Source organism: Octopus bimaculoides, chromosome 18, assembly GCF_046866305.1.
Source record: "Octopus bimaculoides isolate indiv1 chromosome 18, ASM4686630v1, whole genome shotgun sequence".
Classification (NCBI taxonomy): Eukaryota; Metazoa; Mollusca; class Cephalopoda; order Octopoda; family Octopodidae; genus Octopus; species Octopus bimaculoides.
Window position 1 is genome coordinate 55,380,202 of NC_142945.1, and position 27,556 is coordinate 55,407,757.

Sequence of the window (27,556 nt, forward strand, 5' to 3'; positions counted from 1 at the left end):
ACTGCAGCCAACCAGGCGTAATGACATCTTGGATCTCTGCTTCGCAGATAACATGGATCTTATCCATAGCGGGAAGGTGACACCAACAGCACTCTCAGACCACACCATTGTAAAGCTAAGAATGTATGGTCCCAGGCAAGATGCTGGCATCTACTTCTTTTAGAAGGACCAAAGCCGTATGCAGCTTGAATTTTCATAAATCAGCAAAGAGATCTACAAATGAAATTGGTCTGGCAGTCTGTCTATGCCAGACGACTCGAAACTTAGTAAGTTTATATGAATAGTGTAAGCTATATGCACTAAATATGCCCCAGGGGGAAAAGGTCAGCTTAGCCCCAAAATAAAATCCCCGGAGACAGGAAAATCCTTTGAAGACACAGAACTAAAGTCTCAAATTGGTTGAGCCTTCAACTGGAGGATGGTGCAAAGTCAAAAATAAGACAGAATCAAATTCTCAGATGAAAAAGAGAACAGAGCTGTGGAAAGTGTTAAAAACGAACCCTAAATTTGCAAAGGGAACTGCCACAGTTCACTACAAAATAAGAGCATTGTTCCGAGGGAATGGTTCACTGACCGTGGACCACAAAACGGTAAGTGAAGTGTTCAGTGAACCATTCAAAAGTGTCTTCACTTCCCCAATGCAAATAATCTGGCTGGGTTCTTTGATATTATGGTTCTACAAAGGAAGGCAGCAACCATCAATTGCATCGACATTAAAGAGGCAGATGTAACTAACAATAAACCAAAGATGAAAAGAGCTTAAACTCAGCAACTGGTCCCAATGGTTTCTCCATAATTCTCTTGAGGTTGTAGGCTTTAGCAAAACTGCTTCAGATGCTTTTCCAGAGTTTGCTTACAAATGGTAAACTTCAAAGTTATGGAATGACTTGTCAGAAGGAAACTGACAATGTTTCTAGAAGAAAAGGACCTGCTGAAAGATACCCAGCCTGGTTTCTGCTTGAAAAGCTTAATAGAGATTGTTGAATAATTATCGTTAGTTGTGCTGTTGCAACTTTTTGCAAGAAGCAAATCAAAATGTGGTTCTCCAGCCACAGCAAGTGAACTTGTTGCTGCTAATGGAACTAAAACGAAAGCATTTGGTCGAAGGAAACAGCAGTGGCAGAAACTCTGACAATCACCACCACCAGAATCTTGAGGCAAGGAAATAGGCTGAAGATCAACCGTCCACTGCACGTTCATTGCTGCTGTAATACGGTTGTAAGCTAAGTGGAGTCTGGATGGAACTGAAAAAACAATTTTGAGGGACATTAAATGATTGGAAGCCATCTGAATGCCAAAGGACGGCTCAGAGTTGAAGTGGGATGAGACAAAAACCTTTTTACAAAAAAAATCTCAAAGAAAGAAGAGAAAAAAGTCTTTAAAATGATTTTAGTTTATTTTATTGTGAAGTACAAGCAGTAAAACAGATCTATTTATTGATGATGCAGACACAACCAGCACAGCAGAGAAATAAGCGAGAATCAAAGGGCTTCATTGTAACTCAATGCCACTCAGCCACAGAGAAATAAAGGCAACATCGATAAATGAAATGTTTCTATAGAAATATGAAGACCATTGGAGTCACTTGGTGAAGGTTTAATATACATTGCAATGGCACCAGCATTCAATGGTCAATTAAGCAGCCCAGGGTTTTGCATTCCTCACAGGCAACTGTCTCAAATCACTAAACTGATGCAGATTTTAAACAATAACAATTGTATTTTTGGTTTGTTTTATGGATTAAGGAGAGAAAAAAAAAAAAGCATTAATGGAATCTACCAACAATATCACTGCATAAAATGCTGAGTGCAAGACCAAATCAACAAAGCAGCAACCGACAACTGTGAATAATAATAAAGCAAGCTGTCTTTCTTTTACAATTGGTCAAAAGGAAAACTGATCTTTTGCTTTTAGCAGTTTCCAAGGAAGACATTCATTTTTAAGAGAAAGTTTCTGGTTACATACAGCTTCCATGAGTGAAGGTTATAGGCCAAAAGGGACTTGGGGTTTCAATCATTTTTAAACATTAAAAATATTACAGATATAATAATACATAACAAGACAGAAAGCAGTTCTCCAATTTAAATTATTAAAGAACTAAAAAAAAAAGAAAGAAAAGTTGTATTTTACAAGAAATTTTTTGCATCTTTTGAAAAGCATTAGAAACCGATCTAGAGCCAGACTGCCAATATCGTCTCTCCAGTGACTCAAAACAAAACAAAACAAAACAGAGAGCAATGACCAGAGATGCAATCAACAATTTCTTTGTCACCAAATTAGCAAGGAACTTTAATCTGGTACATTTGCCTCATAGTTGAATGATTAACACTAAAAAAAACACATGAAGCTATATGAATATAATGCAGAATTTTAATGTTTTGAGAGAAGGTTATGGTGCAAAATCTGTAGATTATACAATATAAAAGTGACAGACTGCTGGCCAGACACAAATTTAGGTTTTTTTGTCACATAGGTTAATGGTAGTTGTACACTTAAAGCACTTTTAATAATCTATTCAAGAAATTTGTGAACCAAGTATTTAGTTTTCTGACAAATGTAAATAATGGACACTCCACAAAAGAACAGAATTGTCTACAGAAATATGTTAAAAAATATTCTTATTTCTATTTATTGAATTCTGTAATTTATTGCTTCATGGTGAATCAACACAAATATATAAATTCTGTGCTCTGATCCAGATCTGATATATTTCTCACGGATTTAGATTTATAAAAACTTCTGAAGAATCACATTTGATGCACAAAACCCAAGCACAAAGCACCATGTATCATGGCTCCAATTTTTGTCCTTATTTTCTGCTCTTGGATTTGCTCTCCCTATTATTGCATGAAGACCACAGTTTGTAGAAACTCTGGGTCCATTTCTTTGCACTAAAAGGGTGTAGAAAAGCTACAGGAAATAAATAAGGATATGCTTTTTATTCTTTTGCAATTCAAAATGGAACTCAACATAGTTTGCTCTTCATTGAACTTTAAAAGCTACAAAATTCTCTTTTGTTTTATGAGAAACATCTAATTCTTTGATTTTACTTTTTAAAATGAAATTGTGAGTGTTATAGAAAAGTATTGGAAAATTACATCTTGAACATTTGATGAAATGAAATAGTTATAAACATTGAGATAAAACTGTGATTAATAATTAGGGATTCCAGAAACCCTTATTTCAAAGATATATTCTGACCCCTGGCCATCAGGACTTCTTTCCTTAAATCATTTGAAAATTAAAGTTTTTGTCTATTTGGTCAACTAATTCTGGTCTTTAAGCTTTCAATCTCCAATAACGCCCACCCTACATGATAGCTAAACCAATTTTTGCCTGGATTTTATTTATTCCTCCTTTTTAATCATTAAAATGTTTAGAGAACAAAAATGATTTTCCTTCCAAACTAGTTTTCTTCATTACAAATTGTTTCTTTTAATTAGTAACATTTACAAACCAAGAGTCAATAAGGGGCCTGTACCTGATATAAATAGCAGCTAAATTTCTCTCAAATTATATCTTACTATCTTAAAAAAAACAAAAAACAGGGAGAACACATTGAATAAGCTCATTCTACCATAGAGAGAGAGAGAGAGAGAGTAGGCATCACTGGAAAGCCTTTGATTATAAGTTTAGTCAGTCAATGCTGACCTTGGGTTAAATAACAACAGAAGTTGATAACTTTGGGCTATGATGGAAACTAGTGAAGTCTTTTTTGTTTTATCTATTAAGAATGTTAGTTATTCTTTCTCACTAATTTGTTTCAATAACAATTCAGTGAAGCCATTTCTTCTCTCTCGGCAGACCAAGTGACAGCAAGTGAAAAACTTTGATTACACAAATATTTTTTAAATGATTGTATAATAAAAAAAAGAAGCAAATTTGTAACAAAATAGAATATAGTTTTCTAAATATAGAATCTATTCTAGTTTCAAAACATTCAGATTAAATAAAACTTTTATTAACAAACATTATCATGTCAGTGAAGACTGTGTCTTTGGATTAGCTGCTGTCAAATTCCTAGCAATGAATGTTTATTCCACCCCCATCCCCCAGTCTGTTAGTAAACAATTTTAGGCTGTATCCTCCTGCTTTTCAATTATAACTGTGGGAATTGTTTTCTCAACTGTTTTATTGTACTGCTGAAGGCATTGCTTGGAGATTGAACGGATTACATATATTAGGTTTCAAATGTTCTGTTTCAAAGCTGTGGTACGACTTGAACACATCACTGAGCTTCTTCTCACAACAGTCAACTGTATCTTGTATCAACACGAAGATCTGTTCAAGGAGTTCTTTACAAATAATCAATGATGTTGGTCACAGACAGTGTGAAGTGAGATCTAGCTGAGATGGGGACATGTCATGCAGACCCCTCCCTTCTCTCGTTAAACCAGCCACACTATTTGGTATGGTTAGCTGTAGGTTGACTTGAAACATAGGAGCACATTTCCGAAACCTTAATTCAGTCTCCATTTTCATTGTTAGAATATGAAAGACTGCAATGCTCAATAAAGAAATCAGTCATTTTAGAACATTTGAAAGTCAATATTTTGGTATGGATCAATCTATTGGAAAGAAAAACAAATCGCCCCCCCCCCCCCCAATTGTGCTAACATCAAAAGATATCCATGTCATTGTCAACAAATTGAATTTCTCTTGGTGTTTTAGTTTTGCTCTTTGTTTGCTTAGATGTCATCTATAACACATCGTAGACTGAAACACGTCACACATTGCCTAATCGTAAAACTAAATTTTATTCCCATTTCCTAAAAATACCTTAAAGAGATCTGCACTTCATCTCTTGCTATACATATATATATATGTGTGTGTTTTATATTTGAGTAGCAATACAATTAGCCCTGTAATGTGATGTTACAGCAACATCCAGCTAGATATTGATAATTCCCACTAATAGAAAAAAAAGAAAAAAACTTGTAAAATGAAATGTCAAAATGTGTCCATTTTCTGCAGAAATATCCCATAGAAATAACATAATTCCATTTCAAAATGATGGTAAACTCATCCCGATTTAATACTGTTATACTCAGCTTTCAGAATGCTATGTCTGTTGATGAGATTTAAATATTAATCTTTGGTCGTACCTATTGCAATGGTTATTAACACTGTCATGCAATCAAAGGTTCTTTGTTGGAAATTATAACAACAATCTTGTAGATTTTACGTGGGAAACAAAGATTAACCCTCAAGTTATTTCAAGTGAAATTTAAATAATAAACCCCAATAATATTCCTCTTACATGAAAGCAATCTCTAAAAGGAAAACAATTAGAAATAAAATACCAAATTAGATGTTTATGCTTTTTAGCTGACAGCAGGCTAATTTTGTGAATTCTGAGACTTCTGAATATCATGAAAAAATAGAAGTTGTTTCGAGAGGGAGAGAGATTTAATATAAGCTGCTGGTTTCTAGCATCTTCACATGATTACAAATTCATAAAGAAGGAAAACAAATGAAATAACATTAATTTTAAATGTTATTAGCAATGTAAAAGATGGTTTCAAGCAGAAAGTGAAACCAGGTCATGGAAGTTTACATATTTGTCCCACACCTAAACACAAACCATTTATTTTTTCATTTCCCTCTGCCACAAAAGAGCCTGATAGAATATCACAAGACACTACAGTGTTAGCAAAGTTTGTCCAATATTTACGTTGATACAAAATTTAATTAATAGTTCAAAAAAGTTTTTTTTTTAATGAAATCCTAATTAAATTAAACACTAAGATGAAAAATAATTACTTACATTTACAAGTTTGTTTTAGAGAATTTATGCTAATAACCATATTATTATTATTATTATTATTATTAAAGTTTCTGTATTTGTTTTGCAATGTTGATGTGAAATCCTGTTTTGAAACGGGTTTTGTTATGCCTGGGGACAATCATTTTCTTTTCGGCCAATTCAACCCACAGACTGTTTGGTTCGTCTCCATTCTGGCTTTTCCACTGGAATTCTTTCACACATTCTGTGACTGCTTCTGTGATTTTCTTCTTACGTCTATACTCCTCTCTCTGAGGGGGATACGAGGAACAGATAGTCCTTGAAAGGGTCACAAAATGTCTGATAAAAAAAAGCTAAAGTGAAGATTCAAATAGACAGAGCATGGCGTTTAATTGGCAAAAACAGAAAGAAAATGACCGACCCCAAATATAATAAAATCTCATTATTATTCTTAATGAAAGGAATTCTGTAAATGAAAGAAAGAATATAATTTCAAACTATTCAGTAAATTAATTATAAACAAAATTTACTTATTGTATAATTATGCAGATAGGTCTTGTTATTCTCATTAATGATGCTGTTTTTGTTTTAAATAAAATGAAATTGCTAAAGAGTTTGGCTGAGTATACAGGTGAGCAAGTCTTTGATAACAGATACCTTAATATATAATACACTTTCCATAGAAAAATGGTTTAGTAACAAAAATGCAAAAAGAAAAAAAAAATTAATATAAAAACATTTTCTATGAAGGAACATTTGTGATATAATTTATCATTTTGGAAAAAAAAAAGTGAAATCAACAACAGAAAAAAAAAAAGCTTTTAAATTGTTTCCATAAGAATACTTGTTTGTATTTTGGAATAAGCTTTTTACTTAAACTGATTTGGTGGGAAATGATGAGTAAAGGTAAATAAATAGAATATCATGAGAGAAAAAAATTTAGCAGATCCTTAATTAAAAGAAGTTAGAAATCTGCACAGTTCCATCGGCTGGTGATACAACTGTGTTACTGGTTTCATTGGGGACAGTCTTTGAAGGTGGGTTGCTTGTTGTCAGCGTCGTGCTGCTTGCTGAGGCAACAGTTTCAAGGGATAAATTGCTGCTCATCTTCAATAACGTTGCCGACGGTGATGAAGAAAGAGTTGGCAAGACTGTGGAATCTTTTGAACTTCCACTGCTCTCGCAGCTGTCCTCTTTTGCCGTTTCCTGATCACTGCTGCCACCTTCTTCCAGACAGCACTGAGATGCTTTAACCCAATCTTGGATCAGTTTGTCTTTTTCTACAGCTTTCACTCGAGTCAAATTGATGGAGCTGTCGGCACAACTTGTCGTCTTATCAAGATGTCCTTGTTCAGAGTAAGTCTCTGTCACAATAGTGGAGCTTCCTTCACCAATGGTTTTTGAAGAATGGGTTGATAACACCTCGCTGGTGTCGCCAACGGTACGTACAGAGTGTTGAGAGAGAATCTCTGTGTTCAGTTCGTACCCAACAGAATGAATTGAATCAATGTGTGGTAACACATTCAGTGCTTCTTGTAGTAACGTAAAATTATTACTTAAACCATCATCATCGTTTTCACTATCGCATTGCTCAAAACCAGAGGACAACAATTCCAGATTCCCATTCCCAATGCGAGCACACGCCGTATCATTTGAATCTTCTGTGTCGGCTTCGTTGCCGTCATCGATTTCAGCCATTGCAGAAGATGCAGTTATTTGGTGAAAACAAAGTGGAGATATTTTCATTTCAGAATCTTTCTCTTTCTTGGCAATCTCATTTCCTCGACTGTCGGTCTCAGGTTCCAGCTGTGGGTAATTTTCTGAGATGGGTTCAGAGAGAATACTGCTGGCAAACGAAATCCCACTGCAACCTGAAGGAGTTCGGGAATGGCCCATATGAGCAAAGATTTGGGTTGGATTCGAGTAGATTTGAGGTACATTTTCCTGAATGTCTTTTTCAATCATGGCAACCATTTCCACGTACGACTGACGAGCTTTCTCTGTTAATTCCATTAATTTTCTGAAATTCTCCTAAAAAAGAAAAGAATATTTTTGAATTGGAAGAATGTATTAAACCAAAATCTGGAAGCAATTTTGAAGATGACAGTTGATTACACAAAGATTTTGGGACCAAGAAGCCCCGTCTTAAAAGTCGTTCTTCATTTTATGACATTAACAAAATTTAAATGTTGAACCTATAAACGAGATAACCAATAATTAGCAGCACCATCTTCTAAAGAAAAAAGAAGGCTTTGGTCATCTATATCTTCGGAATTTAGCATAAAGAAACAGGAAGGACTGGTGTAATATTACCAATATGGCAAGTAAAGTGAATAGGTGGATAATATAAGAAGCTTAAAACATAAAATGGAAACTGTAAGGTTCTAAGATAAAAAGTTGATGCTTTTGCAAGCTGGAAGTGCTGCGAGGCTGCATATTTTTTTATGCAGATCTACTTCCATATTACCCATCGATATGTTTAAGTGAAGAGAAAATACGTTTTTCACTTTTATTATTTACTCATCAGGGTCAGTTATCAAAGTTTATTTTAAATCTTATTCTAGCCATGAAACTATATCCTGTTTAGATTAGTTAGGGGGATAACTTGGGGGGGGGGGGGGGGTCTTGCAATGAATTCCTTTGTCCCCCCCCCATAGTCTGTTCTTCATTTAACATGATTGTTTCTTTGGAACCAAAGAAACATGACAATCAAATAAATAACGAGTGTAAAAGATTACCTCAGAGCCTTCATAATTGAATATTCCAACAACACTAACAGGTACTAATTTGGCACAGGCTCGTCCTAAAGCACGACGACCCAGAGCAAAGACAAAAGGTACATTCTGGTCAGTACAAAGATTCAAGATATTATTCAGTGCATCATCAAGGCCACCTGAAAGGAAAAATTTAAGAAATTGACCAACTTTGAAAAGCCATTTCAATATTTTGGGGATTTTACCATGTTCTATTGCATGTAAAAAGTTCTTGGATTGTTTTATATCAAAGGAAGACTTTGAGGCACTTGTGTGTTCAGCCCGATTACATTGGACAAATTCAGTCTACAAGTGATGTTCAACAACTGGTGAGAGTCACACAGTTCCTTCCAGCAGTGAGAGATGGATCAGTTGCTCCAGCTGAGTACTTGGATGATTTCCCTGCTTCTCTCCATTGCACTAAATCGTGATCATTTAACGTCCACTTTCCATGCTGGCATGGGTTGGATGGTTTGACTGGAAACTGGTAAGCTGCACTAGGTTCCAGTCTGATTTGACATGGTTTCTACAGCTGAATGCCCTTCCTAACGCCAACCACTTTGAGAGTAGCGGGTACTTTTTACACACCACCAGCACAGGTGCCATTAACCACAACTATGGTCTCACTTGATGTGACTTGCATTCGGGTGAAGATGAACCAACAGAATAAAAAGGGGGGAAAACTAAGAGGGATCAAAATCTGGTTTGCCTGGATATCAGTTGTACTTCTAGATCCACACCTTTAAAGAATCAGGTCTTTTGAAAGATACAACTCACCAGCATTCCAGATATTACCAAAAACAATATAAAATACACATGTACAACTCAAATTTAAATAAACATTTTTGGCTCAAATACTCACTACACAGATTAAACAATGTGATTCTAGCAGAAACAACTCTGTACTTGAGGGTTTAAACAAATGGGGCCAATGCACCAATTCAGAGCTCAAAAGGAGCTGGTGTTCTGAACAGTGATGAACATATTTTGTGTTGGAATCTGCCAGAACATATTAAGTATAAATATTCCAATAAAGAATTTTTTATTGTCAAATGCAAAAATATTTCTGACCTTTCGATTGAATTTTCTCAAGATTTGGTGAAATAATAACACATTTCAGTTTCTTAAGCTTAAGGTGTTTAGTAACTTCTCTGAGGCCCAGAACAATACGGCGCCGCATTTTAGCCTGAAGAAAAACAAAAAACAAAACCCATTTAATGAAATAAGTAGAATTAATTTTATTGTGGGAAATATTTTAATTTAGGAATTTAGATTTTGTTTGAAGAGCAAAAAATTAGGAGATGAAGAGAGATAAAAATTCTGAGGAGATTAATAAGGGATTATTAATCTGGGAAACGTCCTGTGTAATAGTAAACTTTATTATCTGTAACGAGCAAGAATTTAGAGACTATGTTCTTCTTGAGGCAGTTTATTTAATGGATTCTGATCTCGAAACCTACAATTGTTTCTGCTATTATTATCACTACTTTTGGTGTTAAAATTATTATTATTAAGCAATTAAGAGTATGAAGACCGGGAAAGCCCCCGGCCCATCAGGAATCACTGCAGAGATGCTCAAAATATCTGGCAGTGTTGGCTATAGCCTAGTCACCCGTATTACGAACCAGGTGATACACGAAGGAGTCATACCCAATGACTGGTGTAGCAGCATCATAGTCAACTGCTACAAAGGTAAAGGTGACGCTTTAGATACAAATAATTACAGAGGCATCAAGCTGTTAGATCAGGTTATGAAAGTTACAGAGAGGGTCATAGCCCAACTAATTAGGGAGCGAATCAATTTAGATGAGATGCAGTTTGGGTTCGTGCCAGGTAAAAGCACTACTGATGCCTTATTTCTAGTGAGACAGTTGCAGGAGAAATACCTAGCTAAGGATAAACCTCTGTACCTGGCTTTCGTTGACATGGAGAATGCCTTTGACAGGGTCCCTTATCTGGTGGTCAATGAGGAAACTTGGGATAGAAGAATGGTTAGTGAGAGCTGTGCGAGCCATGTACAGAGATGCTGCCAGTAAGGTGAGGGTTGGAAATGAGTACAGCAATGAATTCCGGGTAGAGGTAGGGGTCCACCAAGGTTCCGTCCTCAGCCCCCTCTTATTTATCATAGTCCTCCAGGCAATCACAGAGGAGTTCAAGACAGGTTGCCCCTGGGAGCTCCTCTATGCTGATGACCTTGCCCTAATTGCGGAGTCACTATCAGAACTAGAGGAGAAGTTTCAGGTGTGGAAGCAAGGTCTAGAATTGAAGGGCCTTAGAGTCAACCTAGCTAAAACCAAAATCCTAATAAGTAGGAAGGTAGATAAAACACAAACCCCTTCAGGTAGATGGCCCTGCTCAGTATGTAGAAAAGGAGTAGGTAGTAACTCTATAAGATGTACCCAGTGCAAGCTATGGACACATAAGAGGTGCAGCAACATCAAAGGCAGGTTAACTAGCAAGTTAGTTTTTGTTTGTGGCAGATGTTCAGGTGCAATAAAGACTGTAAACAAACAGGAAACAACTTCTATTTCATTCCAGGATGAAAAACTAGAGGTAGTCGATAGCTTCCGCTATCTGGGCGACCAAGTTAGTAGTGGGGGTGGGTGCGCTGAAAGTGTAACTGCTAGAATAAGAATAGCCTGGGCAAAGTTTAGAGAGCTCTTACCCCTGCTGGCGACAAAGGGACTCTCACTCAGAGTAAAAGGCAGACTGTATGACGCATGCGTACGAACAGCCATGCTACATGGCAGTGAAACATGGGCTGTAACTACTGAGGACATACGTAAGCTCGCAAGGAATGAAGCCAGTATGCTCCATTGGATGTGTAATGTCAATGTGAATACCTGTCAGAGTGTAAGTATCTTGAGAGAAAAGCTGAACATTAGAAGCATCAGTTGTGGTGTGCAAGAGAGACGATTGCGCTGGTATGGACATGTGGTGAGAATGGATGAGGATAGCTGCGTGAAAAAGTGCCACACCCTAACAGTTGAGGGAACCCGTGGAAGAGGTAGGCCCAGGAAGACCTGGGCTGAGGTGGTGAGGCAAGACCTTCGTACATTGGGCCTCACCGAGGCGATGACTACTGACCGAGACCTTTGGAAATGTGCTGTGCGTGAGAAGACCCGGCAAGCCAAGTAAGATCATTGCCAGTGCCCCTGGACTGGTTCTTGTGCGGGTGGCACATGAGATGCACCATTTTGAGCGTGGCCGTTGCCAGTACCGCCTGACTGGCTCCCGTAGGGTTTTCGAGCGAGATCGTTGCCAGTGCCCCTGGACTGGCTTGTGCGGGTGGCACACAAAAGACACCATTTCGAGCGTGGCCGTTTTCGTGCGGGTGACACGTGAAAGCACCCACTACACTCTCAGTGGTTGGCGTTAGGAAGAGCATCCAACTGTAGAAACTCTGCCAAATTAGACTGGAGCCTGGTGTTGCCATCCGGTTTCACCAGTCCTCAGTCAAATCGTCCAACCCATGCTAGCATGGAAAGCGGACGTTAAACGATGATGATGATGATGATGATGATGATTACACTCATGCATGTTAATTTAGTTAGCAGGTATTTCATCTTGAGGTTTGCTGAGAACAAATCTCCTGAAATGTCAAGAATCTTTCTAACGATTCTCACAGAATACAGGATGGTACGTTTCTTCAGGTTATTATTATTATCCTCATTAATCCTGTAGCTGTTTTTTTTTCTGTTGCAGCCCCTACTCCTATGGTTAAGCCCGATATCATTACACCTATTCTTCTTATTATTATTATCAGTTTCAGCCCCACCTTTATAAATCTCTGATGCCTGTCTCCCTAATATTTCTCTATTTTCATTTCTTTTATCTTACAGGCCCCAGTATTCTTGCTGCTGTTGGTATTTTCCTTGTGATGTCTGTTGTGATTTCGACCCCAAAGGGAGTATTGTACCAAACTATTCATCTTTTGTATTTTTGCTTCTATTTCTCTCCCCTATTTGGTCAAGTGTAGGTCGGCTCCCATCATGATTAAGTGCTATTTCTACCCTCATGGCTGTCCCCATCTCCACTCTTATTGTCTTCCTCTTTAACTTTGTACCTTTCATTATTTGGTGGGGGTCATTTATATTCAGCTTTGGATTCCTATTATTCTGGAATGCTGCACAACTTTATCTCATCTAAGCTTCTGCTTATTGGGGAGTGGGAGGGGGGTGCAGTGTTCATTGATCCTTTCATTCTGTTAATCTTACTGGAATTATTTCTACTATCACTGCTCTGGTGAGCATCCCAGTTAATATTTACCAAACTTGTAATGCTACTATTCCTAACAAGATCACTATTTAATTTTTCCACCAATCCCGCTTCCACTATTTCTACCGAATTTCACTCTCACGTTATTTGTCTACTTAATACTATAGTAGAAGACACTTGTCTAAGGTGCCATGCAGGAGAATTGAACCTGAAACCTGTGGTTGTAGTAAAACAAACTCCTGAATCACGCAACCACACCTTCTATTCATGCAGGTTTTGCTTCTGTGTTCAAAATTTGTTACATCAATAAAATAAGAACCAGTAATATATTGGGGGACAATTTAAAAGATCTATACACTCTTCTATGTAATACAGCAGAGAGAGAGAGAGAGATTGGAAATAATTGTTACCTTTATTGGATCTTTATGGTAAAGTCTATCTTGGAATGAAACTAGATCCCGCAGCAACATGGTACAGCAAGCATCTATGTCCTTGTCAAGGATCTGGTTACAGTATCTACAAATATAAATTACAATTAATTAAACTATATAAATGCAATTTCTTTTCAACAAGGTCTTTCATGAGCCCCAGGACACACAAAGCTTCAATGTCTGCTTCAACACTGATTTCTACAGCCGGAAGCCCTTCCTAACACCAACCAATCCACTGTGTGTACTTTTGAGGACATTAAGCTGTCATGGTCAACAGATAAATGTTGCCAAGACTTATTCAAAACATGGAACAAGGGAGGTTATCGTTGCAGTAAATAACAATAATAATGATTCAGAAGAGATTTTGATGAGTACTTACTCACGAAATCTCCTGCTGTGGATCTTAAGAACTGCTGGATTGACATCTTTTTCTGTAGCTCCAGCAATAGGACTATTGACCCCTGAACTTAGAGGACTGATGCTTATGGGAGACGTTTGGCTGACAGGAGACAGATCAGCACTGGCTGGTGTCGTAGCTCCTCCATGATCACCTTTCATACTGGCAGCTGGAATAGATGCAACCATTGTCACATGGAGAATCATTTACAGCAGATCAGAATGTTGTTGTTCTTATTAGAAAGAAAACAGAATTCTTTTGAATGAATCTTATGAAGGTGAAGTAACAATATCTAAATATCAAAAGAGTTAAGCATAAACGAAGCTACATAAACACATTCACTTGGTTTGTAAACAGTATTTTACTAAGAAACAATCTCATAAAATAGTTTGATAGATTTTACTAAGGGTCAATTCAACTGAAACAACCTGCACTTCTCGTTAAGCTATATTGTTTTGTTTAGACTCTGGTCAGTTGTGACCTGGCTCAGTTGACCTGTAAGCAAAGGCATTTCAGTAGTGACCATCCCCTTGTTTTTTTACAGACATAATGGGTCTATAGCCACATTCTTCATTTTCTTTCCTTCCCTACAGCAAGGCACCTGTTTCTAATTCTTCTATCACACCTCAGCCCCTCATCACTAGGCACAAAGCCACCTCCCTCACTATTCCTCCCCCACCTCTCTGTTTAGGGGTCTTGTCTGGTGAGTTTACATCTGGTTTGTAAGATCCATTGACAAAGTTGCAAAAGCAACAAAAATTTTGGAAGAAAACGTTTAAAAAATAAGTGAGTGGAAATGGAATCGGTGAGTATGTTAGATAATAAGGCATTAAGACAATATGACCCTCCCCAGACAACATAACAGGAATAGTTTTAGCAACTTGAAAGCGAGAAAAGAGCCTGGTTAGGTGATACAGTGTGTGTGTGTATTATACTAATTTATCTGACAGAAGAAGAAGATTGGGAAAATAAATGCAGATGACTTTGTTAATTAGAATTGGTGAAAATAATTCAACATGAGATTTGTTTTTATACACACCATCTTGAGACAAATCACTTTCAGCATTTACCACACCAAGGCCAACAGGGACACTAGAAAAAAACAAAACAAAAATGAAACAAGATATTAATTGTAAGGGAAAAAGAAAAGGTTATATCAATTAAAAATTAGGATGGACTGTCAATAGAAACTGGATAATTTTTTTATTTTTGGAGGGGAAGGGTTAGAGTTAGGGTTATCCATTTGTACATAGATATGGACTCTCTCTGCATCCCATTTTCATAGTAATCCCTTTGTCTTCCTAACATGAAGCTGATCTCCAACTATCCCAAGGCTCATAGCCCTGCAAACTGCATGGCGACCTCAATAGTGCAGGTGGCACAAAAAAAAAAAAATAAGAAGCACCTGGTCTACGCTGTAAAGTGACAGGCATTAGGAAGGGCATCCAACTGTGAAAATCATGCCAAAGCAGACACTGGAGCTTGCAGTTCTCTGGGTCATCAGATCCTGTCAAACTGTCCAACCCATGCCAGCATGGAACATGGATGTCAAATGAGAATGATGATGACCTAGTTGTAGAATCAACTTACTGAATTAGAATGCACAGTGGTTGAGTATTCCAGAGACATATTTTCAATATAATTCTTAAGCAGAGTCAGTATGACATGTGACAACAGCAGACATTTTAATTAGTTACAGTCGTCCATCCAGTGAACCAAAATTCCTGCAGAAGGTTGACTCAAGGCTATGGGAAAGAGACTTGTCTAGAATGCCACACAGCAAGACTGAACCAAGGACCTCATGATGGCAAGATATACTTCTTAACCACCTAGCCATACACAAAAATATAATAATGTAGCTGAAACCAATCAGACAGTTCTTGAATCATGGGACACTTCCAAGAAGTAGAAGCCAACTGTTAAATCTATTTCACATTAATTCCACATTCGATCAACACTGGAATAAAAATTACTATTGTGCCAGAAGAAGAGAAGACGGGTGGAAACAATGTAAAAAAAAAATCTATAAATTAAAATCTTTTAGTAAAAGCAAGACATCATTATTTTAAATTTAGGAACAAGGCCAGCCAGCAATTTCAGGGGACCAGATTGGCCCATTGCTCAACTGGGACTTATTTGATTGATCCCAAAAGAATGAAACCCAAAACTGACCTCAGCTGGATTTCAACTCAGAATGTCAAGACAGATGAGCCTGACATGCCTTAAGCTAAAATACATTATTATTATTATTATTAAAGTGAAGATAGAGAAATCAGTTAATATTTTTGAAAAGTTGTTGGTGAATAATTGAGAGCAACGTACCTTGGGGAAGCCAGATCATTGTCCAAAGCACTGACAGTTGGATCAACCTCCAACAAACGGAGTCGTTTTTTTTCTTCACGCTCCTTAAGAATTACCTAAACGAAAGACAAAGAATCAGAAAAACATCATTGGCAAGAGGACAAGAGAAAATCTGGAGATTTGAAAATTATATTGGGGATGATAAAGAGTAAAACCAAAGTGGAAGTAAGAAAGGCGTTACAATATACGTAAATTGATTTCTGGGTTCCATCTAATGCAGGAACACAAGAAAATGGTTAAGTTTCAAGTGCCAAAACATTTGTGAACTTCATCAGGACCTCACTAAAATGCACCCACAGAGTTAATTTATTTTATATTTGTGTTTTTTTTTTTAATGTACATAAAATGAAGATACAAAATTAACCAGTGAGATTGTAATATACACCGTAACAATTAATTTGGGACACAAAATAAGCATCCATAGTTTATGCAATCTGTCGTATAGGCTGAACAGATAGAGCGACAAGACAAAATACCTTGTGGTATTTGGTCTCTTTTACATTAGTAGTTTAAAACCTGCTCGGGTTAATTTACTTTTCATTTTGCTAAAGTTAATAAATTCACAACAGAGGTTAGTGTGATTGACTAAAGCTTATACTTATAGCCTCAGTCCAATGAGTGAAACCAGGAAAATAATAAAAGAATATATAATTTATATATACAGCAAAATGTCCAGTTCTTGAAAGGACACCCTAAAAATAGCTGGAGGCAGGATATTGAGGCAGACCTGGAAAAAAAGCAGGGATCCAACTGAAGCGGGAGAAAAGAGCAACCTAAAGTGAAGAACAGTGGAGAAAAATCGTTGCTGGCCTTGATGCTTCATGGAGAGTGAAGAAGGGCTTAAAAAGAAACCTGTTTACCTTCTTCAAGGGACTTGGTTTCTTGGCTTTCGTAATCTCCCTTTCCTTGCCTCGTTTTGCAGGAGCTGAACTGTCAAGGATGTTTCCAACAATTGGTTTATTTACAGACTAAAATAAAATAAAATAAAAATTCTGGAAAAATCTCAAAAATTAATTGTGAGTCATATAACAATTAATTAAGGTGGTGATAACGAAGAATAGAGGAAAAAAGAAAAGAAAAGAGGTAATTTCAGAACAGGAAAATCCTATTTCAACTCTTATGTTTCAGTTCAGTTGGAAATACCCAAGTTTTTGATCTGAGCAAAATTAGTTGAAACATTTCTGTTCAAATTTTTAATTTCCTTTCAGGTCTTTGGGGAAAGGAAGACATAATCTGGAATAAATTATGCCTGAAGAGGTGGGATGGTCAGGACTGGAATACCTTTGAGCATAGGTTTCCATGATCACAATCTGGACTGAACTTAATTATGGCTGCATAATTAAGAAGTTCGATTTGCAATTATGTGGTTTCCAGTGACATCTATCAGATGTCGCTTAAAAAAGTTGGGCAGTTTCCTCAGGTAGCAATATTTTTTATGAATAATATCTGTGAGAGAGAGAGAGAGTGGGAGGAGGAAATGTTAAATTCTGGTGACTTACTTTCTCTTTGAAAACTTCCTTCTTTTGTTGAGGTTCTTTAAATCGTTTCTGAAATTGAGAAAATGTTGAAAGAGAAAATTTATATCAAACTAAATCTTTAAACTCTTAAAAATTACATAAAAACAAAATAATTATTGGACCATGTGACTGGAAATGTTCACTTAGAAAAGGGTAAAAAAAAAAGGGGGGGGGGGCAGAGGTAAGTTTGAAGATCTAAGTGAATTGAGAAGTGGAAAGGGCAGAAGAGATTCTGATGGAGAAATGCATGGTTAGAAGGTGGATGTGAACCATGTATTGCTGCAACATGTGTTTGTGGTAGATGAGGTGGAGGTGGAGGTGCTTGGAGAGTGATGCAAAGGGAGATAATAAAGTGAGAGTGTGTGTGTGTGATTTAACATTCAATTTTCCAGGGTTGTAAACAAGTAATGTTGTTTGTTTCCTGTGGAAAACATTACCCAGCTTGGAAACAGGGCTGCTGGTGACAAGAAGAGCATCCAATTGAACCCGAAAGGATGAAAGGCAAAGTCCACCTTGACGGTATTTGAACTCAGAACATAAAGATGGATGAAACGCCACGAAGCATTTCATCTGGCGTGCTATCATTTCTGCCAGTTCACCGTCCAACAGCTTTGCTACCCACAGGAGAGGTGTGAGGGGTGGGGATAGAGGTGAAAAAAAAGCAGTGACGGGTGGGGTAGAGGTGTTAGAAAAGAAAATGTCTTACTTCAAGAGCATCAATCATAGCACTAATATCTAACGAGATTGGTTGTTTAGATTTCTTGCCAGGTGCCACAGCATGATGAATGACTTCATTGGGTGCCACAGACAGCCTCCCAGAATTACTGATGCTGCCCACTGCTTTGCCTGCTTTGGATGTTGAGGTGGGTGTCACAGATCGAGGGGTGCCAGAAGCAGACTTCTTCTTGGGAATATTGCGTTGTATTAACATCTGTTGTTCCAGTGATATTTCAGCAAGTTCTTCCTCTGCAGCACGGTTCGCTAATTCTTGTCTCTTCTGCCAGCGCCGAGTCAAATGACCATCTTTTTTGTTTCCTGGGTGAAGCAAGGAAATTGTTAGAAAAAACATTGAAACTATGAGAAATAAAAATAATTTAAACAGCTTTTCTTTTTACTTGGTTTATTGGATTGTGGCCAGGGTGGAGCACTGTCTGGAAGAATTTTAGTCAAATGAAGTGACCCCCCCCAGTATATTAGTTTTTAAAATTTTGGTACTTATTCTACCAGTTGCTTTTGTTGACCAGCTAAGTTGCAGGATATAAACACACCAACACTGGTTGTGAAATGGTAGTAGGAGACAAACACAGACACAAAGACCATCATGGCTGAGTGGTTAAGAAGCTTCCTTGGTAACCATGTGGTCTCAGGTTCAGTCTCACTGTGTGGTACCTTGGGGTAGATGTCTTCTACTATAGCCATGGGCCAACCAATGCCTTGTGAGTGGATTTGGCAGACAGAAACTGTACGGAAGCCCGTTGTGTGTGTGTGTGCATCTGTCATTGTGTTTGTCCCCAAACCACTACTTGACAACCAATGTTGGTTTGTTTACAGCCACATAACTTAAGCAGTTTGGCAAAAGAGAGTGACAGAATAATTACCAGACTTAAGAACAACTACTGGGGTCGGTTTGATTGACTAAAAAAACACTTCAAGGCAATGCCCCAGCATGGCCACAGTCCAGTGATTGAAAGAAGTAAAAAAACAAAAAGATCCCTGTGATACGTAACTCCTTGAAAGAAATGCTTTTCAAATACTTCTGTTAGTTTATTTAAATCTATCAAAAGTAAATACAAAGGTTTATGGTTGGCATCAGTGAATCTGGTTTCTCTCATTCAACCAAAGAGAAATCTGCAGATGTTGGAATGGTTGAGCATTTCTTGGAGTCTAAGAGAGACTTGTGTAGCACACAAATGGAACAATTTCCAGTTGGTTATTGGCAAATAACAGTGCAGAAAAGTGGAAATTGATCTGAACAATAGAATAGAATAAACAAAAGTTTGTGTGCCATAAAGAGAAGTGAGTTGTAAGAGCTCAAGCAGAAATCTTTATATTTCACTCTAAAATTTAAATACAAACAAAGCAATTGAACTCCCAAAAGAAACTCCTCAAACTTTTGTCTTTCTCTCTTCCCAATTATTCATCAATTGCATTGCTCTCTCAGCAGCAAGCATCACAACATAAACTGTTAAGGCTTCGTTCAGTTTTCATTTTGTATCTAAACAATCCAAACAATCATAAGTGATATTTTAAAAAAGAGATTCAGATATTTACCACTTCCAGCATCTGCATTTCCATCATTTAGTGTGGATTCATATATCACAGTATTCTGAAGAAAGAAACAAAGAAACAAAATTTTATCAAACAAATCACACAAACACAAACAGCAGCTGTTGCCGTGGAGAGGTGATAAGTGTATTTAGGGTTATTCATGAGCTTCTGGAAGCAACCCAGGCACAGTAGAAGTGCTTACGTTACCATCACAGCAATAATACTGACCAACAGCAAAAAAGGCCAGCTAATTGTATTAGATGCCAATACTGTAAGTTACTAGCACCCATGATCAAACAGAACCCTGAAGATGGGACAGTGTGGCGTGTGTAATCACGTCCTTGTCTTGACGTTGCATGACTGTTGTAAATGATTGTCGTTTATTTCCAATATTCTGCAAAAGCATGTCTGGTCTGGGGGAAATATCTTGTTTGGAAACAGGTGAGGGTTGGTGACAGGAAGGGCATCCAGCCACAAAAAAATCTGCCTCAACCAAATTCCATCTCACCCATGCAAGCATGGAAAATGGATGGTAAAACAATGATGATGATGATATACAAACTATGTTTTTAGTTTGCTTAGAGAAGATTGTAAAAAACAAACAAACAATGTAAAACTTACATTTTTCAAGATATCACAGTATTTCATTCTTGGAGCAGAGGAGGCAACAGGTTCCTTATTAGAAGGTAATTCACAGAAATCTTCATCTTGTATTACCATGTCATCCATTGAGACAGAGTTGGACAAACCTGATCTCGGGGTCTGACCGGGGCTTGAAAAGTTGCTCCCTTTGCTAACATCTCGATCTTTCTTCTTCTTGCGACGATTCTGTTTCTGTCTTTTTTTGCCAACTTCTTCAACTGATTTAGGTTCCAGGTTTTTATTATCACTTGTCGAACATTCCACTGATGGTATTGCCACAGCGCCACCTACTGGATAATCATTCCTTAATGTTGATTTTGCTGGTCTCTGTGCAATGGCAGCATAACTGAAACTGGTAGGTTGTGTTGTGGTCGGAGGAGGAGGAGGAGGAGGAGGAGTGGTGGTGGTGGTGGTAGTAGGAGTAGTTGCAATAGCAGGAGGAGGTGGTGGTTGTTTAGTGTTGGGTACAAGTCTTTCCGGAGCAACATGCGTACCGTTTGACACGACATTGCGCCGATGTAGTGGACTGCTGTAGCCACTGTCGGAGTCCTTTTCTTCGGAGTCAGTCAAATTACTGATCCACTGGTTCGAATGACTACGGATTCGGGTCTTGTTAAAAGAAAACAAAGGGCTGGGCCTTTCAGAAAGTGTCAAGTTTTCCAACTCAGCAGAAAAATCTGCAAAAAGACAATCCATTTTCACAGATCAATAAGCAATAAAGATACAATAAAACAGCTGTTTTCTCTCAACAGAATTTTAACTGAAAATAATTGAATTCAAAACACTCAGAATTAACTGCTATAAAAAGTCAGTGGGACAGACTGGGACAGAACTAGAAACTCTAGAGTTGCAAGCTTCTTAATCCCGCAGCCTTATTTGCCCGAATAAGGAACAGAAAAGAGAGAAAAAGGACTCACCCGTTTGTACTGCGATTTCAGCTAGTTTTACAGTCTTTTGAGAAGCTTCATTTTTAAAATGTCCCTTAGAATTCAATTTAGTCTTTTCTTTCTGAGTTCCATGATTCACTTTCTTTGAAGATTGGGCATTCTAGAAAATGTATTTGGATGGATATATATATTAATAAAAGAAATCTGATAGAAATCATGTTTAAATAATAAAAATGCAGAAATAGCATGGAAAGCAGAATAGAGTACAAGAAAGAAGGAAGGAAGAAATGAGAAGAGAAAAAGAAGGGGTGGAGGGGTGGAGAGGGAGAGGCAGGCAGAGGAACTTTATAAACGTAAAATAAAGTACAAGACTGGTTCAACTGTTGTTCATAGAATGAGAACATTTTTGATTTTCTTGAAGCTAGAGAGAGAGAAAGAGAGTTTGGAATTTTTAATATGGAAAAAATATTCAAGGCTATGAGAAAAGGTAAGCTCCCACGATTTGCAAGCTGAAGTTCAAGGTGAGAAAGGATCATTACTGCCACATTACTAATAAAGAACATTTTTTAAATGGCTTTAAACAATTTTCTTCTTTAAATTATTTTCAATTTTATATTTCGTCTCTTATATTTTATCTTTCTCCTGATAAGACAAATTATTTTCATTTTTTGACATGTAATAAGTTTCAAGCGATTTATTACTTTGCAAATACAGCTGTGATCTTTGTTTAAAACTTTAATGATATAAATTGATAACAGGGAAAAGCTACGAATAATATCACAATTAATTAGTGAAATGATAGAAGGAAGGAAACAATATGCAAAAACAAATTTATAGAAAGTCAACAAAGAGAAATGAAATATTAATTGGAGTTCAATTACACTTAAAACATAATAATGTAACTGAGTTGGTTTTAAAAACAATTGTTAGAAAATATATTTCTCTCATTTGAAAAAATTTGATGTTGGAACTCTAAAAGACCTTCAGTGCTCATCCATCCTCACTCAGCGACTGGTTATGATGCAATCAAGAATATTCCAGCCTGAAAAAGGTTAATGCTTTACTTCAAGACAACATGCAACTCTCATCTATTTAATTCTGATAACTCTTTGTAAAAAAAAAATTATGCAAACTGAATGAAAGACACCACAGCAACAAAATCAGAAATGTTCCATTATTCAATGACAAACCAACTCAGATTTATTAAGATGAATTCTTACTTTGGTTGATTTCATTTCAGGCCATTCCTCATAATTCTGCAAGTTTGGTGTGTAGACTTTGACAGGTGAATTTTTCGGGTAGTTGGAAGACATCAGAGCTGCTTCCATACCATAAGGATTGTTGTGTAGAGCTGGCACTGGGGCCTGATTCCTTGGCTGGGGCAAAGGGCCATGGACTGTTGCTGACTGGCTGAGTTGTGCAGGTGGCAGAGGAGGCGGTGGTGGTGGTGGAGGAGGACCAAGGGCAAAATTATAAGCAGAGTTGGCATTTGGTGGGTAGGATATATACACATAGCTAGAACTGGCTGTGGGGGAGTAATTAACTCTGTTGTACAATATTGGAGTTGGTTGAGGAGCTGTGATGGAGACACCAGCTGGCATGTACATATATTCATCCATTTGTTTCTGGAGAGGACGATGAGATTTGTCCATCTTGCCATTTCGGTTGCCTTTCACTAGAAAAAGACAAAAGGATTCTTAGAAAAAAAAAACTGCTAATGTTCATGTATCCACTGTCATTAAAAATAAAGAAATATTTAATATTCCTAAAAATAAATATTTAACTCTGCTATACTTAAAGAAGACATAGTTCCAGCTTGTATTCATTTACCAAGTTGGAAACTAAAACAGCAGTTCATGTTGGTTTTCTAATGAAGGTTCTGAGAATTATTCACCAAAAGAGACCGATAAAATAAGTACTAGGCTTACAAAGAATAAGTCCTGGGGTCAATTTGTTCGACTAAAGGTGGTGCTCCAGTATGACCTCAGCCAAAAGACTGAAACAAAAGAATAAGTGAATAAAAGAATATATAATATGTCTGCCTTTACTTACCAAAATAACCCTTGTTATCTGTCATTTGGTTGGCTACATGCCAGTTGCCAACATCACTGAAAATTGGAGAAAAAAATAAGCAGAAGATGTCAATTGTTAGAGATTGTATTTTCTACGGGGATTTCTACATCAGTGGAAAGGGTTTATGAGAAATTAATAGGGTTTGTGAGAGTAAACAGGTTTATTCTTGTCAAAGACCTCAAAGGTAAAGGAGGAGATGAATCAAGAGAAAATGATAGGGTTTCAAGTCTAGGGGACGACCAGGTTGTAGGCCATTTTAAACTTGAGAACAAGAATAAACAGAGAAGGTTTTAAATTCTTGCAGTATTTTAACGATGTAGACAGACTCATTTCGTAATGAATTGAAGTGAAAAATTGTATTAACTTGGGATTGTTTAGCTCAAAAATAGGGTTTTTATATCTCATTTGGGATATTATTAGAAAAAAGCTTTTAGGGTTATTTGCGGGAATCAAAGACAATGTGAAAAAGGGACTCTTGAGTCAACACAAAACAGTTACTTAGGAACATGAAAAGAATATAGCATTAATAAATGAAATTCTGACATTCACTTACCCATTTGTCAGCATAGGAGATGCACCAGTATGCATTCCGAGTGCAGTGAAACTACCAGCCATTCTATTGGGATGTTTTGAACTTGCATCAGGGATTGTCTCAAAAGATTGAGCTATAATAGAAGTATCCTTTGGAACGAGAACAGCAGCCGTTGCACTTTTGCACTGCTGTGGAATGAATACTTTAGCATCAGGCGACAGCACACGGCTGCTAGCCACCTGCAAAGACATTCCAACCAGATTATGCAAACAAACAAGAAAATAGCTTAAAAAAGCAAAAAAAGAACTGATATTAAAAAGCAAAAAAAAGAACTGATTGGAGATTCCAGTAACAACTGGCATTCCAACCATGATCATAAAAGCCTGCTGTGAACCAAAACTAACCTAGAGTTAAACAACAATTCCTAGTTTATCATAAAAAAGCAATTTGCTTTTTTTTTAATGTTTCAACAAACGACCAAATGACTTTAGACTTCTTATCAGTTGTTACAATTCCTTTAATACAGTTTAAACAAAGCCGTAATTCTTATTCAGATTTTGGTCTTGATAAAGACATATTTTGAACTCTAATGCATGACATAAACATAACAAAATAACCAAACTACTTCCATAGCAACTTTTGTTGGTTTCAGTCTGCGGCCAAGCTGGAGCACCACCTTCAAGGAGCCTCAGTCAATCACAACAACACTGATACTAATCTTATTTGTTGTTGTTTTGTTTTCCTTTTTTTTTTTATATCAAGGGAGGCAATTTGACACAATGACAAACATAACCTCAGATGCACTTCCACACACTGTCTTTCATATTTCACTCACAAGCCATTGGTTAACTGGAGATCACAGTAGAAAGCTTTTGCTCATGATGCTGTATTGAGAGGGATTCCAGACCCATGAGGTTGCAAAGCAAACGTTTTACCCACACCAGACATTAGATGTGGTGTGCAAGAGAGACATATGTGCTGGTGTGGTCATGTGATGCATATGGATGAAGACAGCTGTGTAAAGAAGTGCCAATCTATAACTGTGGAGGAAATGTGTGGAAGGGGGTAATAAACCCAGGAAGACAGGGGATGAGGTGGTGAAGTGTGATCTTCAGATGTTGAGCCTCATGGAGGCAATGGCAAGTGACTTAGAACTGGTGGCAATTTGCTGTGCTTGAGAAGACATGTCAAGCTAAGTGAAATCCCAGCCATGGCCAGCACCAGTTCCATGTGAAAGGCACTCTGTGGAGTGTTTAGCATTAGGAAGGGCATCCAGCTGTAGAAACCATGCCAAAACAGACAACTGGATCCTGGTGCAGCTCTCTGGCAAACCATCTTACCCATGCCAGCATGGAAAACGGGCGTATAAACAGCAGTTTTCCCCCCCCCCCTTAACTTTTATTGGCAATTAACTGTCAAAGCTCAATGGTGTTGTGGCAGCTCTAATTGACTTTAAATTTTGAAAGTTCCAAACAGAACTTAGTCAAAAGGACTATATTTTGGATAAAAATTTGGTAGAATAATGTGTATTCTATTTAGAATATGGTTCAATGTCAAAAATGCTGCTCTACCGAAGCTGAAGGAAAGAGATAGAATGCATCCTTACAATTCAAGAGATCAACCAAATTCCTCCTGTCATCTTTCATTATTCCATCAGAAATTCTTTTATTATAATAGAATTATTCTTTATCATTATTTTTCGGTTTTTATTGTAGAATTCTCCTTATTTCTAAAGCACAGTTTTGTAGCAAGACAGATCACTAACATTGTTTTTCTTTAGAAGTCTATTGTTAGTGCCAATATTTTTTTTTCTCCAATCATTTCACTTTATTCATATCAAACCAAAATATTTTAAAATTCATTTATCAAATACACCCCTCCTCCCCAGTTTCAATACTCTTCACATCCTGAATCTCTATAAATACATTGTGGATTAGTTTTCTTATCAGCTGTCAAAAATATATTCCTGCACCAACAAACACTTTCGTTGCTAATATTAGCCACAACATGGTCAGAAGTAGCCCTGGTAGCAATTCGTTCCCTTAAAGCAATGTGTTTTATGTCATCAATCAACTTTTATTTCAAAATGTCTCCTCATTTCAACACTGTTCGTGCGTAACTCTCCAAGCAATTTCAATTGAATTTGGTTCGGATAATAAAAGACAGTCTCTCCTCAATTATAAAGAAATAAAACAGTTCGAATTTCTAGTTTATCCACAAGAGATTTATATTATGTAAATCCAGCTATTCGAGTAATGCAATGAAAAAAAAAAAAACGAAATAATCAACAGATAGCAATAAACATATTTTTTTAATTCCAACGGTGAGTTTGGTTTCGTCCATTTGCACTAAAGTCTCATAATAATAATAATATTGTACAAGAATGAAAGAGGAAGATTTCAGACAATTAAGAGACGATAAAAATAGTTGAATGACTTAAAATTAAATTTTATAAATAAAGAACAATAGTAATAATAAGGATGATAAGCAATTTGGTGCAAAACCGATAGAATCGTTAAAAATCTTCGATTCGTCTCAGAAGTGAATAAATCAAGTCTGGTTTATTGGAGCAAATATTTTTGTTTTGCATCAACAGAATCTCGTTTTGTTGGAAGAAAGGCGGAAAATAAATTAATTTTTCGATTCTTTTCAATAATTGACTCGCAATAAAATACATATTTTGGTAATGGAACTATTTATATTATATTATATTATATATTTTCAATAATATTTTCTGTGAGATATAATTTACTATAAGTGTGTGTGTGTTCGACAACTTTACACCAAACAAGGTAATAATTTCTTTTTATAGTAAATTTCGAATAAAGAGACGACAGAAGGGAAAATAAAACACAAAACAAACACTGGAAACGAAAATTAACGGAAATTGTTTATATTTATAAGAAGTGAATGTTTGAAACCATTAAAAGAAGTGATATACATACATGCGCCTATATATATATATATACATATATATATATATATATATATATATATACATAGGCGTATGTATGTATAAGTAGTGAATTAGGAAAGTAGTGAATGACGAGATAATGTTAACAACTTTTCTTGAAATATTGCTTGTTGTCAACAACAAATCTTTCAGTTTGAATATCAAACTTTAAACAAAAACTAGAGACAAAAATAAAGAAAGCAGCCACAAATGGCCAATTATTAAACATTAGCAGCATCAATATACACACATACACCACATAAATATATTTATATACATGTATATATATCAGAAGATATATATATGTGCGTATATATATATGTGTGTGTGTGTGTGTGTATAGAAATATGTGTGTATGTATACAAGGGAGAGATTCGATGGCAACACTTATTCCTCTATTAACATCGTAAAATTGGGAATATAAAAGCATGGAAACTGTTACCTGTGCACTTAAAGTATCAATCTGAGTCATGACTGTTTGCTGTGATCAGAAGACAATCGGTTCTTCATGACAAGGAGAGAAAAAAACAAACAAGGACGAAGCCTTTAACTCAACACTCTGCCAACTGCCATGGCGGCCACACTATCATGTGACTAGCCGGAACTACTTGTCTGCTCTTCCGTTTCTCCTAAACACACCCAGCATTAGAATAGCTTTTATATTATTATTATTGTTATCATTAGGAAAGAAATCATTATTATTATTATTATTATTATTTATACTAATAATATATGTAATTTATCTATCTATCTCTCTATCTATCTATCTACTTATGTC

At 36.7% G+C, this 27,556-nt stretch overlaps 2 protein-coding genes across 2 annotated transcripts in view; one reads left to right on the forward strand and one right to left on the reverse strand.

Moving 5' to 3' along the window:
• Positions 1–18,527, forward strand: part of LOC149132113 (uncharacterized) — a 30,424-nt gene extending 11,897 nt beyond the window's left edge. Inside the window, exon 3 of the mRNA XM_089366309.1 lies at positions 12,342–18,527. Coding sequence (XP_089222435.1) covers positions 12,342–12,495 — 154 coding nt within the window. The 3' untranslated portion in view covers positions 12,496–18,527. The remainder of the gene's footprint in view (positions 1–12,341) is intronic.
• LOC106875918 (uncharacterized) lies at positions 1,378–27,370 on the reverse strand. The gene is made up of 17 exons (XM_014924231.2): positions 27,221–27,370; positions 23,847–24,064; positions 23,273–23,328; positions 22,441–22,895; positions 21,251–21,380; positions 20,313–21,010; positions 19,695–19,749; positions 18,130–18,458; positions 17,406–17,453; positions 16,767–16,874; positions 15,868–15,962; positions 14,585–14,637; positions 13,528–13,714; positions 13,128–13,233; positions 9,571–9,685; positions 8,485–8,639; positions 1,378–7,777 (listed from the first exon to the last, which is right to left on the reverse strand). Exons 1-17 carry the CDS (start codon positions 27,248–27,250, stop codon positions 6,701–6,703), a joined length of 3,915 nt encoding a protein of 1,304 aa, XP_014779717.2. The 5' UTR covers positions 27,251–27,370; the 3' UTR covers positions 1,378–6,700.
• Positions 27,371–27,556: the final 186 nt, after the last annotated feature.